We start from the raw sequence: 20982 nt of genomic DNA on the forward strand, positions 1-20982 counted from the left end.
TGGTACAAATTTATTTTTAGCTGCATATTCAGATAAATCAATAGGTAGAATCCAGTGAAAATAATTAAAGCCCCATTGAGATTTGGTTAAAAAAATAAATAAATTAAAAAAAGAACATACATTCAGCGTACAGCAAAATGGAAATTTTTAAATGTTTAACCACTTAAGGACCGGACCAATATGCAGCTAAATGACCCAAGGGCCTAGATCCGGTGGATTTCCCGGATTGGAGGGGCTGTGCGGACCGGCCAATTGCGAATCTGCCCCAATCCCAGCCATGGCAATCATCCTCCCGCAGAAACCGCAGAAGGGGCCGCGATCGCCGCCCCACAAACCAACCAGCAGCCCTGACCTTTTAAAGGATAGAATGGCACCACTGTACGATGCTGCCACTGCTACCTAAGCTGTTAACCCAGAAGTGACTTTCCGGATTGTCGCACCACGGACTTTACTAATGCCATGGCCCTAGAGCCACACAAGCCTTATCCTTTGATTTTCCGTTTTTTCTTGTTGTTTGCCCCAAATGTTTTACTTTTATTTTTTGCCATTTTCCTATTGAATGCCCTAAGACGTGTCTCAGCCCGCTGTCTGGGCCTAGGTGGTGAACACTGAACTTGGCTTCCCCTTAAGGGTCAGACTGGCCCACCCTTAGAGGGGCCTGCCCCCTCTGGTTCCCCCCCCCATCGCACCGCGTTAGGTGAGGTGGGCGGGGCTGGGAGTATTCCCGTCCCATCTCCATGTTGGCTCACGTACCCCCCAGTAGGCCACTCTTCTCGAGGTGATGGTCCCAGTTGGGACCACAGGCCGTAACCCAGGAACCTCCCCCCATATAGGGGATGGGGCCCTGGGCAAGGCCTTTAGTTGTGATTTAGTATGTTACGGCGAAAGCCACATCGTTGTACAAACTGTTTACTCTTTACTTACCTTTTGTGCTTTCCTCCCTTGTGCTCCCTGCTCTTCTCTCTTGACTTTACCCTCACTCCCCCAATTCTACTCCTACCAGGTGTGCCATGCAGTTGGAACCCCGCGCCGGGCTTGCCCCCAACCAGCTCGAATCGTCGATTACCGACCCCCCCTATGGCGTCCCTCCAGGTAAGCTCATACAATGTTAGGGGGCTTTGTTCCCCCCACAAGCGCAGCAAATTGTGGTGGGAACTAAAGAGACTAAAAACACAGGTACTCTTTCTTCAGGAGACCCACTTTACACCCAAATCCCTCCCCAGGTTACCTACCCATCTCTTTAACCAGTGGTTCCTTAGCAACTCCCCAACACCAAAGTCTAGAGGGACGGCTATCGCAATCCATAAGTCGTGCTCCTTCCAGCCTTTAGGCAGCGAAACAGATCCCCGAGGTAGGTATGTGTTCCTTAAGGGTAGCATCGCTGGCCAGATGTACACGTTTGACACGATTTATGCCCCAAACTCAGATCAACTCACTTTTATTGATTCCACTTTGGACCGACTGACTGACTTTAGGGAAGGCCGTCTGGTCCTGGGAGGGGACTTCAACATCAGCCCCGACCCACTTCTAGATACTTCTCACGCGAAAACCCCACACTCTTACGCCTTCCTTAGGCACTTCCGGAAAACACTCCAGTCCCATCTTCTCGTGGACTGCTGGCGCACGCTACACCCTACAGACCGCGACTTCAGTTACTATTCCAAAGTACATGATGTTTACACCCGAATAGACCACGTCTATGTGGACCTTAAAACACTAGATCAGCTCCAGTCCGCTGCTGTTGGAAACATATCCATCTCAGACCATGCTCCGGTCACTATCGCCCTGGACCTACCGTCCGGTTTGAACAAGGCCTGGACGTGGCGACTGAATGACAATCTGCTGGATGACTCGGTCGCAGTGAAGGGAGTGACAGACGCACTGTCCCACTACTTTGCTGAGAACTCGGCTGACGACCTGGGGGATGGTCTGATATGGGAGGCCCACAAGGCAGTGGTTCGGGGAGAACTGATTTCGCAGGGCGCGAGACTCAAACGGGAACGCGGAGCAGACTTTCACAGGCTGCATACTGCCCTGGGCCAGGCTGAATTAAAACACAAGGCGAATGGGACCCCCGAGGCCCTAAAAGAGTTGACAGAACTGAGAGAGCTCTTCTTACGTTTTCTAGACCGGCAAACCTGTAAGCGATTCCGATACATAGCCCACAAATTTTATGAACATGGGAACAAGTGCGGTAAGATGCTAGCGCGGGCACTTAGGAAACAACAGGCCGCATCCTACGTTCAGAAATTGCGAACCTCCTCGGGAGAAATAGTGGTTCACTCCTCCAAGATAGCCTCTGGGTTCAGGGAATATTATGAGAGTCTCTACAACTTGAATTCTGATATACCCCCCACCGCGCAGGACGCCAGATTACAGGCGATCCGGCAATAGTTAGAATCGGCTAACCTTCCCCCGCTCACAGAAGACCAAACCACGACACTTGAACTCCCGATCACCACTGCGGAGCTTGGGGCCACGGTGGAGTCCTTGCCTAACGGAAAGAGTCCAGGCCCAGATGGGTTCACTAAGGCATATTACAAAACCTTCCTCCCCCACTTGGCAGCCCCCTTGTGCAAATACTTTAACTCCTTGGCAGGGGGTAAAAACATCCCTTCAGAAGCCCTCTTGGCGCACGTTACAGTGATTCCTAAAGAGGGCAGGGATCCCACCGCCCCCGAAAGCAACCGCCCCATCTCCCTTCTGAACCTGGATGTTAAATTACTAGCGAAAATTCTAGCGAATAGGATCAAACACCTCATGCCCGATATCGTGCACCCTGACCAGACAGGCTTCATAGTAGGCCGAGAGGCCAGGGACAACTCCCTCAGAGCGGTCCACCTTATCCACTGGGCCCAAACCCGCCCGGACCCCCCGTCATATATCGTTCTATCAACAGACGCCGAAAAGGCCTTCGACCGTGTGGACTGGTCCTATATGATGGAGGTCCTGCGGTCGATTGGCCTAGGCCCACGAACACTGGCCACGATCCTAGCCCTCTACTCAACACCTTGCGCTCAGGTAAAAGTAAATGGTACCCTATCCTCTAGATTCCCCATTACCAACGGTACAAGGCAGGGGTGCCCATTGTCACCCCTCCTGTTTGCACTGGTTCTAGAACCCCTGCTTCGGACCGTAAGGGCCAACCCAGACATCAAAGGCCTACAGGTCGGCAACACCGAGCATAAGCTCTCCGCATACGCAGACGATGTCCTCTTCCACTTATCGAACCCGGTGGTATCATTGCCCAACCTAATGAAAGAACTGAAACTTTATGGGACCTTGTCCAATTTCAAAATTAATTTGACAAAATCAGAGATTCTCCCCATCAATCTCCCCGCCCGCGCTGCCGGTGGTCTTCGGGCCTCCTTCCCCTTTACATGGGCCACGTCATCCCTCCGATACTTAGGTATTCAACTAACCGATAGGTTTGATACCCTGTATGCTGCCAACTATACCCCACTACTGGCCACGGTCAAAAATGACCTCCTGCGCTGGGCACGTACGGCCTTCACTTGGCTAGGCCGAGTGAATATTGTAAAGATGACAGTCCTGCCATGCATACTATTCTACCTACAAATGCTCCCGATCCCCTTACCCAAGCAATTCTTTGACCGAATCTCCGGCATGATAACCACTTTTATCTGGAACGCACATAAACCTAGAATAGCAATTAGGGTGCTGCGACGCTCAAAGCGAACAGGGGGCTTAGGGGTTCCTGATGTTAAACAATACTATAGAGCGATAGCCTTACAGAGGATCTTAGACTGGCGTTTTCATACCCGCACCAAGGTCTGGGTACCCCTGGAAAAAAGCCTGGCGGGCAGGAATTTATCCTATGCGCCGTGGTTGTCACGAGAACACAGGGGGTTGTCTGACACGACCTCGCCTCTGACGTCCCATGTCCTGACCGTCTGGGATAGGACTAATGCCGAGCTCCGCCTGGCCCCCCCTGTGTCCCCACTGGCCCCACTGGGGGGTTTCCAATGGTTCCCCCCGGGCGAGCAAATGTCCTTTTTTGAGTCATGGGTAGACGATGGGAACGCCAGTTGTGGGAAACTCATGAAAGACGGCAAACTCCTAAGCTATGAGGCACTCCCGGCGGGCAGACAGGGCTCCCGCATGAACTTCTGGAAGTACAGACAGATACACCATTTCTTTGAGATTCATGGTCGTACTATTAGAGACCCCTCGACACTCACCCCTTTGAACAATTATTCACTGAGGACGCCCCTACCGCCCATATAGTGTCAGAATTGTACCGACTTCTTAATTCCGCCGCGACGCAAACTAAACCCGCCTATATCAGACGATGGGAATCTGACCTAGGGACGACGCTCACAGACTCACAACTTACTCACCTATACCAATTGACCCATTCGTCTTCCATTGACTCAAGAACACAAGAGACTAATTTCAAACTCCTGTCCCGATGGTATAGGGTCCCAGCAGACCTAGCTACTATTTACACCTCCATGTCGCCGTTGTGCTGGAGGGGTTGTACACTTAGGGGTACATTACTTCATATCTGGTGGGACTGCCCCCTAATCAAGCCCTTCTGGGAGGATATAAAGGAACAGATTAAGGCGGTGACCGGAGTGGAGGTCCCTTTGTCCCCGAAACACTTCCTACTGCATGTCCCCACGATCTCCATTCAGCGTTACAAAAAGAGTGTGCTGCCTCACCTGCTTAACGCAGCCAGGCGCCTTTTGCCGATCCACTGGAAAACTTCCAAAATCCCTACAAGGGAAGAATGGATAGCCGGGGTGAATGCAGTAAGAGAAGTGGAAGACTGGGTAGCGACTTGTCGCGATACGCGAGACCGGTTCGCCAGCATATGGGCTCCCTGGTCGGAATATACTTCTGATCCCATTTTGGTCCCGTCTAGCTTGGATATTGCCCTATTAGAACTGTCAGATCCCTCCCTTAAAACCCGCAGGCTGGCAAACCAGTAAAAGAGATCCCCGAATCCCTGTCACTACCTGTGTCGGGCGCGGATGAAGAGGCTGGAACGACTGATCACTGCGGCGGCGGGCCCGGCGCGGAGTAACTTGCAGCTCTCCGGAAGATAGCAGGTACACCTGGAATACCCCTGTCTGTCTCTCCCCCTTCCCTACTCCCCCCCCCTTTCTTTTCTTTTTTTCTCTCTTTCTCTGTTCTATTCTTTGCCCCCCCCTTACTCCTAAGCTCTTACTTCTATGTACGATTAAGGGCTTACATGCACTGTTACTAACTGCACTTCCAACCAATGGGCTATTCAAGGGTCCGAGAGTAGGGCCAGTTTTATAGAATTCTGGCGCAGTGAGGCTGTCCCCCACTGTTAAGGGGACACTGTTTGCCTCGCGTCGGGACCCAGTCCCTCATGCGGGGTGCCTGTGGCGGGCGAGCGGTAGCAGGGGGTGGAATGATGGAGGCCGTTGAGCCCCCCCCCTGCTGGGCTCGTGGGCCGGGGCCCCTGGTGACGTGACGACCCACACGGACGACAGCTGGGTTCATTTCGGTGACCAGGGCTGTTCGCAAGACCCATATTGGCCTTGCTCTCTACAATTGGCTGACATAACAGCCTGCCCTGGTATTATATACCAGACGATAGCCCCCTTTTTTCTTTTTATTGGTTGACATTATACCACGGGCCACCCGCCTGGGGCCCATTATGCTGCACTGTTTGTCTATGTTTTGTTAGTTCAATGACCCCCCTTGGGGCTTTGAAGCTTAAGAGACCCTGCGTGGTCGCCATGTCTGATTTTTTACGGTTTACCGTTGAACAAATGTACTCTTTATGTTGAAGAAAATAATAAACTTGATTATATAAAAAAAATGACCCAAGGGGTTTTTACAATTCGGCACTGCGTCGCTTTAACAGACAATTGCGCGGTCGTGCGACGTGGCTCCCAAACAAAATTGGCGTCCTTTTTTCCCCACAAATAGATCTTTCTTTTGCTGGTATTTGATCACCTCTGCGGTTTTTATTTTTTGCGCTATAAACAAAAATAGAGTGACAATTTTGAAAAAAATTCAATATTTTTTACTTTTTGCTATAATAAATATCCCCCAAAAACATATATAATTTTTTTTTCCCTCAGTTTAGGCCGATACGTATTCGTCTACCTATTTTTGGTATAAAAAAATCGCAATAAGCGTTTATCGGTTGGTTTGCGCAAAATTTATAGCGTTTACAAAATAGGGGATAGTTTTATTGCATTTTTATTAATATTTTTTTTTTACTACTAATGGCGGCGATCAGCGATTTTGTTCATGACTGCGACATTATGGCGGACACTTCGGACAATTTTGACACATTTTTGGGACCACTGTCATTTTCACAGCAAAAAATGCATTTAAATTGCATTATTTATTGTGAAAATGACAGTTGCCGTTTGGGAGTTAACCACAAGGGGGCGCTGAACGTGTTAGGCTTCACCTAGTGTGTGTTTACAACAGTAGGGGGGTGTGGCTGTAGGACTGACGTCATCGATTGTGTCTCCCCTATAAAGGGGATGACACGATCGATGCGCCGCCACAGTGAAGCACGGGGAAGCCGTGTTTACATACGGCTCTCCACGTTCTTCAGCTCCGGGGAGCGATCGCGACGGAGCGGCTATAAACGAATAGCCGCGCCGTCATCCCGGATCGCTCTCCGAGGGGATCCGACCGCCGCATGTAGCGGGGGCGGGTCCCGATCGGACCCCTGACCCATGTCTAGGCAGGCACATACAGGTACGTTGATGTGCCTGTCCGTGTCATTCTGCCGACGTATTTCTACATGCGGCGGTCGGGAAGTGGTTAATGGGTGACATATGTTTCAACTCGTTTCGTACCTAAACATCACCCTGCAGGGAAGGGCCTCTCCTTTTTGTGTAGAGGCAGGGGTCTCTCTAATGGTCCGGCACTCCCTCGACTTGGTAAGAGATACAGTTCTGCAATCAGTAGGGAGTGTGACCTTTGCATTCACAATTAGAAATGACATCATATGCGGCCCTTGAAGCTGAACTCCAGGCCGACCGCTAAATACTCAGTTAAGACACATAAACAGAAGCTGTTTTACCTGCCAAAGATAGTAATTCTATCCACCCATTCTTATAGTTTACACCAGTGCTTCTCAACCTTTTTTAGTCAAGGCACCCGTTAAAATTATGGACAATTTCAAGGCACTCTCTAAAATTATGGACAGCCTCGAGACACCTCATTCTAAAATGTAAAAAGCTACTTTTAAACAATGCATCAACATCCACAAGTAGGACACCCAACGTTAGAGGTGTTTGATTCTTCCAAATCCAATACACATTTGCACACTGGTACTGACTCTTATTCTAATGTTTCTCTTCTTCCTCAGTTTCTCTCCATCAGGCCTCGTACACACGACCGAGTTTCTCGGCAAAAACCAGCAAGAAACTTGTGTGTACACTTTTCGATGAGGAAACTGTCGAGGATCTCGTCGAGCCAAAAAGAGAGCATGTCTTCTTTTTCCTCAACGGCAATGGAGAAATTTGGCTCGCCGAGATACTCAACAGCCTAACAAGGATGTTGACGAGCAAAACGATGTGTTTCGCCCGTCGAGTTTCTCGGTCGCGAGGCCTTACTCATGTGACCCCAGCACTGACAGATAGGAGGAAGGGGAGAATCAAACAAGAATGCTGTGCGGACAGCCATCATCCTCCTTATCAACTGATATCATTGGTTGTTAGGAGGTTGGCAGCTATAAAGTTGTAATGGTGCACACTGAAAACTTGAGACTTAGTGTAACTAATAGGCAGGCGTCATCCACCCGCTGGCTTGTATACAATTTTTGGGCATTTTTTAAGCATTTTGCCAAGGTAACCCTGAAAAAACCTCAAGGCACCCTGGTTGAAAGAGGCAATCATATTAAATCACAAATCCAGGCTGATGACCTGATATTTTCTATGGGAGTAAAGCCTGATAGGTTGCACAAAAAAAACTGTCAGCTCCGGTGGAGCCGCCATACTAACTATGTGACGTTAGTAAAGCAATCTCCCCTGATGAGCTGTTTTGTTCTGATAGGGGGATGCCCCCCCGCCAGAACATTCCGACCAGTGCTTTCTTCCATTGGCTGAGAGAACTGATTGGGAGTTGGTAGGCTGCTGGTTTTCCAGCATGCACCTCGGACAGAAGCCAGCTTCTGATGGACAGACCGACACACACACAGGCAGAATGTCAGCCGGTATTTTGTTGACGCGGCAAATGTCTCGGGACATTCTGCCAGTGTGTACGGGGCTTTAAGCAATACAGCCAGACCAACTCTCTGACCTCAGCCTGTATTTGGACAATCAAGGAGCACCAGCACACTGATATGGTCCTCCCTGTGCTTATTCATCTCTCTCCTCCTCTCAGCATGGTCCTTGTTATCACATGTGCCTAGAAGAGGCTGATGACAAATCAAATGCAGGTACATACAGTCGTTCCATTAATTTTTTTTTTTATTATTTATAATAATTGCATTAATTGTTGTTTTATATATGCCGGGAGTTCAGCTTTGAGAGCAAAATCTAGCATAGAGCATAGATGCAGTACCTCTCTCTGGAGATTTATGTCAGCTCCATGTAATACCAGTTCCCGCACACACTGGGTATGTCCTCCATAGGATGCCACCATCAATGCTGTAGTTCCGGTCTGCCAAAACAAAGATTTCCGATGTCAGAATAAAGCATGGTGACTGCAATAGAGAACTGAATGCCTTTCGTCTTTTAAAATTAGAGCGTGCAAAATATGGTGCAGCTCTGCATAGAAACCAATCAACTTCCAGGTTTTATTGCCAAAGCATAATTGAACAAGCTGAAGTTGGAAGCTGTTCCAGATTCTGAGTGCTCCAGTTTTAGTAAATCTCCCCCAGTGTCCCTATTGTATTGAACCTCATCCTCAACAGCTTAAAGGATGTAAATCCAGTTTGCATGCACCAAATACCTATACAAACTTGAATATAACCTTGAAAAAGTAGCGACTTCATCACTGTGTTGTACACTCCTGTACACAAAGCAGAGCTGTGGGAGGGACCCAGCAGGCCCCACCCACTACAAGCTGTCTGTAGAAAACTACAGGAGGGGTGGAGACAAGACCAGTCACCCTGCATAAGGACAGAGAGCAGCAGTGACAGGTCATTATTACAGGAAGTTCCTGCACAAAAGAAACATTTCACATTGTACTGCTGCATAGATCTGAAATAAATACACAAAGCACACCAAGGTTCAAGTAAAACCCCTTTCATACAGGCCGTCCAACCAGGTTCGCCTGTCCGTTTAAAGTCCCCCTGATCGAACCCTCCATTCTCCTCTATAGGCAGTGGATAGAGTGGAGGTGGATTATAACTCCTGTCAGATTTTTATTGATGTATGTGCCCCAGTTACTGTCATCACTGATAGTGAGAGTGAAAGAAAAATCTCACATTTTGGGTGGTCACCAAAACGGAAAACCTTCTAATTGGGACACTCATTCTTGTGACCCTGGTAGCAACCAGGGACTCCCTCACTTTTGAGTGATTTCCTCTCACTACATGTTTTGGCTATGGAGACAGGACCTGAACGTAAATCTCCCAATGGGACAATGATGGAAAAAAAAGTCAAAAACTGACAAGGGCCATTACCCTATCCAAAATGAAAAAAAACGTTTTGCCTTTAGTTCTAATTTAAAGCTGAACTTTACTGTATCTGAGCACCACAAACCGAAAGTGCTATTCCATTTATTTTTAATATTCAGAGCAAACTCAGGCCGCGTACACACGGTCGGACAAATCCGATGAGAATGGACCGAGGTTCAGTTTCATCGGTCCAAACCGACCATGTGTATAGCCCAAATTTTAAAACATGCTTTAAAATCGACCCGATGGCCCGCTGCTCGATCGGTCCAAACCGATGGTTAGTACAGAAAGCATCGGTTCAAAACCCGCGCATGCTCAGAATCAAGTCGACGCATGCTTGGAAGCATTGAACTTCGTTTTATTCAGCACGTCGTGTATTTGACGTCACCGCGTTCTGACCCGATCAGTTTTTGGAATGATGGTGTGTACGCACATCAGGCCATCAGGCCACTTCAGCGGTGAACCGATGGAAATGGCCCGTCGGACCATTCTCATTGGATTTGTCCGACCGTGTGTACGCGGCCTCACCCATCCATCCATATCTCCATTATTTTATTTGGCTGAGAAATTACTTTGAAAAACACCCCCTAGCATTTCTAGCTGTGGCCATCTTGAGTAAGGGCAGATGATTCATGTAGCATTTATATCCTGGAATCCATCTGCCCTTAGCTCTGGCATGCATGCATGAGGGTGTGCTTACAGTAGCTTGGAAACCCCTTCCTCCCCTCTGGAGAGATGAAAGGAAAAAAAAGCCCAAGAAGACTCCTGACATCATTTAAGCCTGGGCCAGAAACCAAGAAGAAACTGAAGAAATGTAAAAAAAAAAGTTTAAAGCTGGGTTCACACCATTGCGAATCGGATGAGAGTTCTCCACATCCAATTTACAATAGCAGGAGATTTTGACCTTCTGTCTATGGAGCAAGTTCACATATCTCCGCTGCAGCAAATTTGCACAGGAGACCAGTTACGCATAGATACCCATTAGATCTGACAGGCGTAAGGCTCTTACGCTGTCAGATCTTGAATGCAATTTTGTTTCCCGGCGCTAGGTGTCGCGGACGTCGTTTTCCCCGTCGCTTATGTAAATTAGCAAATTACGACGATTCCCGAACGTACGCGCGCTCGACGCAGAGAATTTACATAGTTTCCGTAGCCTTTCCGGCGCGTAAAGTTGCCCCTGGGTCTATGAGGCGCAGCCAATGTTAAGTATGTCGAAATTTAAAAAATCTACGTCATTTGCGTAAGACGTCCGTGAATGGCGCTGGACGCCATTTACGTTAACGTCTAAGCAAATGACGTCGGTGCGACGTCATTTAGCGCAATGCACGTCGGGTAATTTACCCAAAGGAGCATGCGCAGTACGCTCGGCGCGGGAGCGCGCCTAATTTAAATGGTGCCCGCCCCATTTGAATTGGGCGGGCTTGCGCCGAGCGATTTAACGATACACCGCCGCAAGTTTACAGGTAAGTGTTCTGAGAATCAGGCTGTAAACCTGCGGCGGTGTAACGTAAATCACATACGTTACGCTGCCCAGGAGCAGCGTAATTGTATGAGAATCTGGGCCTAATTCTCCAGAATCTACAACTAAATTATACGTTTTGGGTTGACTGACCCTTTAACTATAACAAAGAATGCACAGAAAGTATTGGCAGCAAAAGATTGAGATTTTTAGCTAAAAGAAACTACTGTAAAATACAGTGATTAGTTCTGTGAAAGAATGACTAAAAACAGATGTAGAACAGGATAACCTTCATCCAGAAACAACAGAGACATGATTTATCAGTGACAGGCCCTCCCAGATGGCCTCATGACTACAATTAAAAACAAACCCAGCCTTATGCCCACTCTTTTCCTACGCTCTACCCAAATAGGCCAAAAAGCTGATTATCTACAATTGTACCGCTTGCTAAGATCATTCTGAAGATATCTCATTGTAAGATTGTTATTATTGTTCTAAAAGCTCCAAGGGGACAAGGCAGCTAACAAAACCTGTTCACATATGAGATGATAACAAGAAATCATGATATTGGATGGGTGGAGAATGTTTCCATGGTAGAAATTTTTGTGACTCACACAAAACATTTTCTGAGCCAGAAATTTCCTTCTCTTTTTCCCTTCCAAAAAGGTGTTTGTAAAAGCATGCCAACTATCCAGCAAGAATTACTCTGCTGCTGAGAGCCTGGAAAAATAGTAAAGCTGGAACAGAAGCATGGCTAGAATTCATGATGAAACGATTTTCTTTTTACCAATACGTAGTAACGAGGAAGAGTGTTCGAGAAGTACTGGATTAGGAGTAAGACAGTTACACTACATCAGAATTAAAGAATGCATAGAGTAAAGCTTGCCCTACACTAGTAAAAAAAAAATTCAGCTAACGCGGTCAACTTGGAAGTGACACCCGGAGTGGAGATTCCCTTCTGCAGACACCCTGTTCAGACACCAGACTGAGGTTAATACCTATGATTCACAGGAGCTTCTTTAAACTAAAGCCCGCGTACACACGATCAGTCCATCCGATGAGAACGTTCTGATGGACCGTTTTCATCGGTTAACCGATGAATCTGACTGATGGTCCGTCGTGCCTACACACCATCGGTTAAAAAAACGATCGTGTCAGAACGCGGTGACGTAAAACACAACGACGTGCTGAAAAAAATGAAGTTCAATGCTTCCAAGCATGCGTCGACTTGATTGTGAGCATGCATGGATTTTTAACAGATGGTCGTGCCTACTAACGATCGGTTTTGACCTATCGGTTAGGAATCCATCGGTTACATTTAAAGCAAGTTGGCTTTTTTTTTTACCGATGGTTAAATAACCTATGGGGCCCACACGCGATCGGTTTTGACCGATGAAAACGGTCCATCAGACCGTTGTCCTCTGGTTAACCTATCGTGTGTACGAGGCCTAATTGTGCAGTGCCTGGAGAAAGACTGCAAGACTAAAGCCTCGTACACACGACCAAGGAACTCGACGGGCAAAACACTCGACAAGCCAATTTTCTCCATTCCCGTCAAGGAAATAGAGAACATGCTCTCTTTTTGGCTCGTCGAGTTTCTCAACAGTTTCCTCGACGAAAATGTACACACGACTGGTTTCCTCGGCAAAAAAATATCTCCCAGCAAGAAATATACAAGGGGAAAAACTACTTGTTACTTTTTACCTTGTTTGATATGTGAGCTGAGTCCATGGGGAGCTTCAATATGCGGAGGGGTCGGATGCCCTGTGTTGACTAAGGCAGGCCATACACAGGTTGAATTTCGAAATAATTTTCTTTTGAAAATCTTACCTAAGAATTTTCGTTCGTATTTCGCACCATAAGTGGGCTGCAGCAACAGCCGATTTTGGTGCGGCCATTGAATTTTAATAATCCAACATGGAAATTTTTGGAAAAACAAACGATTTTCTAATCAATGATGGGAGAATCGTGCGAGGAATGTAATCAAAAAAAGAAATGCGCACGTGCAAGAAAAGAAAATTCACGGAAAGTAAAGAAGATTCCCAGACATGAAAATTATTTTCTGTAGCAACAGGAGGTGAAATTGAAGGCTTGTTTGGACAAATTTCGAAATCAATGGTGGCACCATCGGATCACAAATTGCACAAATTTTCTGATTTTCAAAAGAAAATTCTTTCAAAAATTCGACCATGTATGGCCTGCATAAGGAGGATATGAGAGATGTGCCCGGGGTAAAGATTATTGAGCGTATTGATAATTGTATTGAGGTGAGCAGGACCTTCACCTAGTGATGGATGTGCACTTTGCATGAAGAGTGAAGACCCATAGAGGTTGATTTACTTAAGTGCAGTTGCTCCAAACCTTAGTAAATGACGTAAAGCTTCACTTTACAAAGAATACCCAATCATGTGCAGGGGAAAAAAAGTGTTTTTGCTTGCACATGATTGGGTGATGGAAGTCAGCAGAACATCTGCTCATTTACTAAGCTCTGGAGCAACTGCACTTCCAGAGTGAAACTGCACTTTGCAAAGTGCTTGCTTATTAATATTAAAAAGGTGTGACGCACTAAGCTGAACCAGGGACCAGGAAATAGATTCTATACAGGGCATTCGAATGGTGAGAATACATCTAGCTGATCGTGGGTCAGCCGTGACCATTGTTTCACCGGTTGAGGAAATTAGGGATGCTTTTTGCTGTGACTTGCTGACTTGTTGCTCGGTATTACACTATTGTGCACCTTCTTTTTTCGTTACTTATATGTGGAGCAATCCGGATTTCACAGTTTGGAACAAATTTCTGTTAAACCTACCTGAGAGGTCTTGTTTATGCCTTTATACCAAAGCCCATGAGTGTTAGACCTCATACACACGACCGAGGAACTCGTCGTAAATGAAACATCGTTTTCCTCGAAGAGTTCCTTGTTAGGCTTGTCGAGAAACTTGACAAGCTTTCTTTGCGTACACACTGTTAAGACCAAATCTCGTCTTTCTCAAACACGTACAACACATACGACGGCAGGGGAAGTTCGATTCCACTTGCACAACCCTTGGGGCTGCTTTTGCTAATCTCATGTTGCTGCGTGTTAAGGAGACGATTTGCACATTTCAGTCTGTTACAGCTTGACAAATGTGCTATCTCCATTACAAACGCTACTTTTACCGAAGGTGCGCTCCAGTCTTATACTTTATTCTAAGCATGCGCGGGTTTCTAAGCATACACGAACGTGTTTCTCGTCGAAAACCAACACGACGAGGAAATTGAGACTCCCGGCGAGGAAAAAGAGAACTTGTTCTCTTTTTTTCTCGTTGAGTTCCTCAACAGTTTTCTCGATGAAAAACATACACATGACCATTTGCCTTGGCAAAAAAGCTCTGCCACCAAGTTTCCTGATGGATTCTGTTGAGGAAAACGGTCGTGTGTACGAGGCCTCAGGCATATCATTCTGGTGAGTGTTTGATTTGATGGGTGAAGGATTCACTGAAAACTTTTGGTGTGGTGGAAGACTTGAAGATTCAAGGAACATACATCATTTATGAACTTTCTCCCGGATTCAGAAAGCTTTACGCGGGCGTAGCGTATCTCAGATATGCTACGCCGCCGTAACTTAGTGAGGCAGGTTCCGTATTCAGAAAGAACCTGAGCCCTAAGTTATGGCAGCGTAGCGTATGTGGTCCGGCGTAAGCCTGCGTAACACAAATTATCCAGGCAGTGGGCGTGTTGTATGTTAATGAATGGTGACCCCACGTAAATGACGTTTTTTACTAACGGCGCATGCGCCATCCGTGGACGTATCCCAGTGCGCATGCTCCAAATTACGCCGCAAAGCCTCATTGGTTTCGACATGAACGTAACTTACGCAAAGCCCTATTCGCGAACGACTTACGCAAACGACGTAAACAACGCAAAATTCGACACTGGCCCGACGTCCATACGTAACATTGGCTACGCCTCATATAGCAGGGGTAACTTTACGCCGGAAAAAGCCTTCTGTAAACAACGTAAAAAAATGCGCCGGGCGGACGTACGTTTCTGAATCGGCGTATCTACCTAATTTACATATTCTACGCGTAAATCTCCGGAAGCGCCACCTAGCGGCCAGCGTAAATATGCAACTAAGATACGACGGCGTAAGAGACTTACGTCAGTCGTATCTTAGCCAAATTTCGGCGTATCTTGCTTTCTGAATACAGAAAGAAGACACGCCGGCGCATCCTAAAATTTACGCGGCGTATCAATAGATACGCCGACGTAAATTCTTTCTGAATCCGGGCCTTTATGTTTATCACTTGTGACACTATTTTCACAGGTTCTACACTTCATTTATCCTTGATAGTTTTCACATTAATACATTTTTTTTAAGCTATCTCTGATTTATTTATTGATCTATAGTATTCACATACATTTTTGAAGCCATTTCTGATTTAGTTATTTATTTTTGTACTTGAGAGGTGTTTATACACATTCACTATTTATGCGCTGCTTAGTATTATTGACACTAATTTTGTTTTAGTAGTCATTATATTTATTCACATTATTATTAATAATAATAATAATAATAATCTGTAATTACTTATTTAACACAAAAATACATTTTTGGAAAGTCAATGGATGTGTGTAATACACCCCTCATGGGACTTTGGACTATTTATTTGTTATTGATTTAGGTGTTGCGCCACACTGACTTTATTTGAAGTAACACAACATCAATAATAAAAGAATGTATGGAACTGAGTAAATCTGACCCTACATTAGTGGAATGTTCACACCATTTTCTAATCATTAGTGGGGTCAAATTGACATTCATGTTTTGACCACAGTGATGACTAAATTTTAAGCAACTGGATGGAAACTTTTCTTGATTGCATGAATTTCTAACAGTGTATGTGGATTTTGTTCAGTAAAGTCCATTTATTGCAAAATTGATTGTTAAAATCATACAACATTTTCAAGTATTTGTGAACAATATTCAAAGCTGTCAAATATACTGAGAATTTTGGTATGAATGAATGTTCATATGAAAATTGATTTGAAAATCTACCATTGTTTGGCCAGCTTTATTGTAGTTGCTGAACTTTTTAGAATGACCAGGGTGTAACTAAAGGGGCCCCAGGGTGGGGGAACACCTAACAAGTCTGTGTGTGTGTGTGTGTTGAGGGGGGGGGGGGGGTGATGCAACTTTAAAGTTTATCATTGTCCTAGCTGATGTTACTGAGCACCATAAATTTGCAAAGAGGCATACTGCTCCCATCTCAGCCTTGACTCCTTGTAGAGATCTTGGGCCAGATTCACGTAGCGCAGCGGATCTATAGATCCGCTCGTTCTACGTGAATTAAGATCCGCTCCCGCAAGTTTAGGAGGCAAGTGGCTAATTCACAAACAACTTACCTCCAAACTTGCGATGGCGGATCCTAAATCCCCCGGCGGAATTCAAATTCCGCGGCTAGGGGAGTGTACTATTTAAATCAGGCGCGTTCCCGCGCCGCTTTAAATGCACAGGCGCCGTCCACGAAATTTCCCGGCGTGCATTGCTCCCACTGACGTCGCTAGGACGTCAGTGGTTGTGACGCTTACGTAAACGACGTCCGTCCGTATTCGAGAACGACTTACGCAAACGACGTTAAAAAATTTAAATTCGACGCGGGAACGCCGGCTATACTTAACATTGGCTGCGCCTGATGAAAGCAGTATACGATGGGTACGCCGCTACGGAAACGTCGTAAGAAGACTGCGTCGGGTCCGCGTACATTCGTGAATTTGCGTATCTCGCTGATTTACATATTATTTATCGTAAATCAGCGGGAACGCCCCCGGTGCCATTTTTAAATTGAAAAAAAGATCTGACAGTGTAACACATTGTAACACTGTCGGATCTAGCCCTATCTATGCGTAACTGATTCTATGAATCAGGCGCATAGATAGGACCAGTTTACGTCAGAGATACGATGGTGTATCTGTAGATACATCGTCGTATCTCTTTGTGAATCTGGCCCCCAGTCTCCTGAAAGTAACATCACAGGTCACATGAATCAGTTCCTGGATGGGAAAAGTAATGGAGCAATACCCTCTTTCTGCAGCTCTGTAGATCAGTTGGGAAGCCAATCTCATTTTATAGGGCAATGGCATTGATTTACTATAGGTTGTTTACTTTACAATGGAATTTTCCCTTAGCTTAGTAAATGAGGTAAAGCTCTGCTGACTTCTATCATCCAATCATGGGCATGGGAAACTATATGCATATGTAGTGTATGTTTTATATTTTTGCTTGGATGTGTTTGGTTATTCTATGCAAAGTGAATTTTCAACACATTCACTAAGCTCTGACGAAAATTCCCCAATTAATAGCCCATCTGCCATTAGTAAATCAATCCAGCATTTCTCTCTAGAGCCGTGCCTTTTACTCTATCCAGGAGTGTTTTCCTCCCTCTTTAGACCAGTTTCTCCAGAGCAGTGTTTGGCACCCCAGATGTTTTGGAACTACAATTTCCATGATGCCCATGCATTTTGCAGTGTAGTTGAACATCATAGGAAATGTAGTTCGAAAACAAAACATCTGGGGTGCCAAGGTTTGCCATCACTGGGATAGTCTCTTGGTGTATTCAAGGCAGTCTCCCTCTCTCAAGCCTCGTACACACGACCGAGGAACTCGATGGGCGAAACACATCATTTTCCTTGTCGAGTTCCTTGTTAGGCTGTCGAGGAACTCGACAAGTCAATTTTCTCCATTCCCGTCAAGGAAAAAGAAGATGATGCTCTCTTTTTGGCTTGTCCAATTTCTCGACAGTTTCCTCGACGAAAATGTACACATGACCGGTTTACTTGGCAAAAAAATATCTCCCAGCAAGTTTCTTGCTGGTTTTTGCCGGGAAAATTGGTCGTGTATACGAGGCTTCACACTCGCCATCTTTCTAGGAAATCTCTTTCTCCCAGTTTTTGAAATGCAATCCCTCCCCACATGGTTTCAAGGTAGATACCCGTATGCCAGACACCCACTTTACCCCGATTGCATACAATTTTTGCTCTGGGGCCCCTTGATTTGTAGTTATGCCCTATGGTGTATTAAAACTGTCTATAGAACTTTGTAGGGCCCCATGCAGGAAAAGTATTGTCCAAAGAAACCAATCAGATTCAGCTATCATCCTTTAAATATCAAATAACATTCTATGCCTATATGCCATGGCACATGGACAAGAAAGGGATAAAATGCATACAAATTTATTTGCTGTGTAAAATCATCACAAGATTTTTCTTTTTTTTAAAGGGGTCCTCACATTCTATGTCACAACTACAATGTAGTAGTACAGGTTACAATATAAGAAAAATCGGACTGTTTTTTAAAGGGGTTGTAAAAGTTTGTTTTTTATTTTCTAAATAGGTTTCTTTAAGCTAGTAAGTTGGTTCACTTACCTTTTCTTTCAATTTCCCTTCTACATGTTTTTTTTCTTTGTCTGAATTTCTCACTTCCTGTTTCGCCTCAGTAAGCTTGCCCCCCATCATCAGAGCTGTTCTGGCTGGGGGTTAGTCAGTCAGAACAACTTACTGAGGAGGAATAGGAAGTGAGAAATTCAGACAAAGAAAACAAGGAAAACATTTTTTTCGAAGAGAAATCGAATGAAAAGGTAAGTGAACCATTAATGCACTAGCTTAAAGGAACCTATTTAGAAAATAAAAACAAACATTTACAACCCCTTTAACCACTTGGGATCCGCGCTATGGACAAAAGACGTCCACATCGCGGCTCTCAAGTGCCGGGTGGACGTCCCTGGAATGTTGTTGCTGTTCCCCGTGCGCGCCGCTGGGGGCGCGCAGCGGGGAAACAACGTGCCCTGCGCATCGCTCGGGAGCCGATGTGTGTGCCTGGCGGGCACGATGTCCGTCAGACACCCGCGATCGTTGGTGACACAGCAGGACGTGGAGCTCCGTGTGTAAACACAGAGCTCCACGTGCTGTCAGGGAGAGAGGAGACCGATCTGTGTCCCTTTACATAGGGACACAGCATCGGTCACCTCCCCCAGTCAGTCCCCTCCCCCCACACAGTATGAACACACCCAGGGAATACATTTAACCCCTTCCTCACCCCCTAGTGTTAACCCCTTCACTGCCAGTTTTATTTATACAGTAATTAGTGCATTTTTATAGCACTGATCGCTGTATAAATGTGAATGGTCCCAAAATTGTGTCAAAAGTGTTCGATACGTCCGCCGCAATATCGCAGGCCTGACAAAAAAATCGCAAATCGCCGTCATTACTAGTAAAAAAATAAAATAAAAAAAAATCATAAATCTATCCCCTATTTTGTAGGCGCTATAACTTTTGCGCAAACCAATCAATATACGCTTATTGTGATTTTTTTTAACAAAAATATGTAGAAGAATACGTATCGGCCTAAACCGAGGGAAATTTTTTATTTTTTTTAAAAAATTGGGATATTATTATAACAAAAAGTAAAAAATATTGTGTTTTTTTTCAAAAGTTTCAGTTTTTTTATGTTTATAGCGCAAAAAATAAAAATCGCAGAGGTGATCAAATACCACCAAAAGAAAGCTCTATTTGTGGGGAAAAAATTATAAAAATATAATTTGGGTACAATGTTGTATGACCGCGCAATTGTCATTCAAAATGCGTCAGCGCTGAAAGCTGAAAATTGGTCTGGGCACGAAGGGGTTTTAAGTGCCCAGTAATGAAGTGGTTAAGGACAAACAGCTTTTCCAACAGCAGTATTTGGCAAAGTGGTGTGGGACCTTCAAGATAATTCCTTTATTATAAAATACCGATTTCACTACATATATAGCTGTGACTTTTTTGTATAACATTGTCTGGATAAGCATTTATTACAGGTCAAATTAATTGCAGATTTTAACTTTCTAATATTTACAGCCTTGGAAAACTATCAGGCACTTTCTGAACAGCTACGTAGTGCTCTTGTTTGATATTTGGTTTGGATATTATTCTTTACTTCTAAACACATAAACCACAAACCCATTACTGAATTCTAGTGCCTTGTTAACCATTCTAAAGTACTGACACTGGAAGAATAAGAACAGACTTGTTGTCTGGCCACTATGCCACATTGATGAAGCAGATAGGGATCTGGAATTCTTGGCATACACAAATGAAGGGCATACACTGTCTCTGCAGTCCACATCGACTCGCCCGCTGTTTAACAACAGCTGGAGAAGGGCCAGGTTTCCTTTCCGCGCAGCCCAGAAAGCAGCATTGGCAAGAGGAGTTTCCTTCTGTGTAAAATAATAGTGACATATTAGTTTCATGGCATCTTCACTTCAAAAGGTAAAAGTAAAACTTTTTTCAATCATATATGGGATATATTTTGACATACACAGAGTCGTTTTTGGGTTTCCTTCAAGAATTTTAATTTGGAAATTAAAAACCAGCTAGGCACACATTCAACATTTTCTGTGAATAACATAATTGGTTATAACTACACTGTACCTGGTTTTTGTTTGCTGCAAGATTCCAAAGGCATTTCAGGCTACAAATTAAACCAGTGATCTGCTTACACTTTCCAGGAATCTTTGAAAGTTGGCTAAAGTTAGAAAGTTCAAGCAGTTTGCCTGATCTGATTTTTATGTTATGCATCACAGCCAGATTCACAGCCAGATTCCAGAGTGTGAGGTGTGTAGGTCAACTCCACATATCTGTGCTGTCCAGTGGCAGCAAACAACCCCCCCAGGTCGAAACTCACCCCTCCAGCGATCGTGGCTCCCCTGGATCAACTCCCGGCCAACCCGGTCTGTCCAGATTGGCCAGGAGGAGAAGTCAGAAACCGATAGAGAATATTGATTCGCTAGTTATCACAAATGGGAGAGCACTGAGCCCCAACCTTTCTCAAGCCATTTAGAGCCTCAGGCCTCGTACACACGACCGAGTTTCTCGGCAAAAACCGGTCGTGTGTACATTTTCGTCGAGGAAACTGTCG

General features: G+C 45.3%; 1 protein-coding gene across 3 annotated transcripts in view; it reads right to left on the reverse strand.

Moving 5' to 3' along the window:
- ANKRD29 (ankyrin repeat domain 29) overlaps positions 1 to 20982 on the reverse strand; it is an 88082-nt gene that overhangs the window by 55890 nt on the left and 11210 nt on the right. For all 3 annotated transcript variants that reach the window (XM_040354077.1, XM_040354076.1, XM_040354075.1), the window contains exons 2-3: positions 20171 to 20281; positions 8530 to 8628 (exon numbers count right to left, since the gene is read on the reverse strand). In XM_040354077.1, coding sequence (XP_040210011.1) covers positions 8530 to 8628; positions 20171 to 20281 — 210 coding nt within the window. The remainder of the gene's footprint in view (positions 1 to 8529; positions 8629 to 20170; positions 20282 to 20982) is intronic.

The sequence above is a fragment of the Rana temporaria genome, chromosome 5 (genome assembly GCF_905171775.1).
Source record: "Rana temporaria chromosome 5, aRanTem1.1, whole genome shotgun sequence".
NCBI lineage: Eukaryota > Metazoa > Chordata > Amphibia > Anura > Ranidae > Rana > Rana temporaria.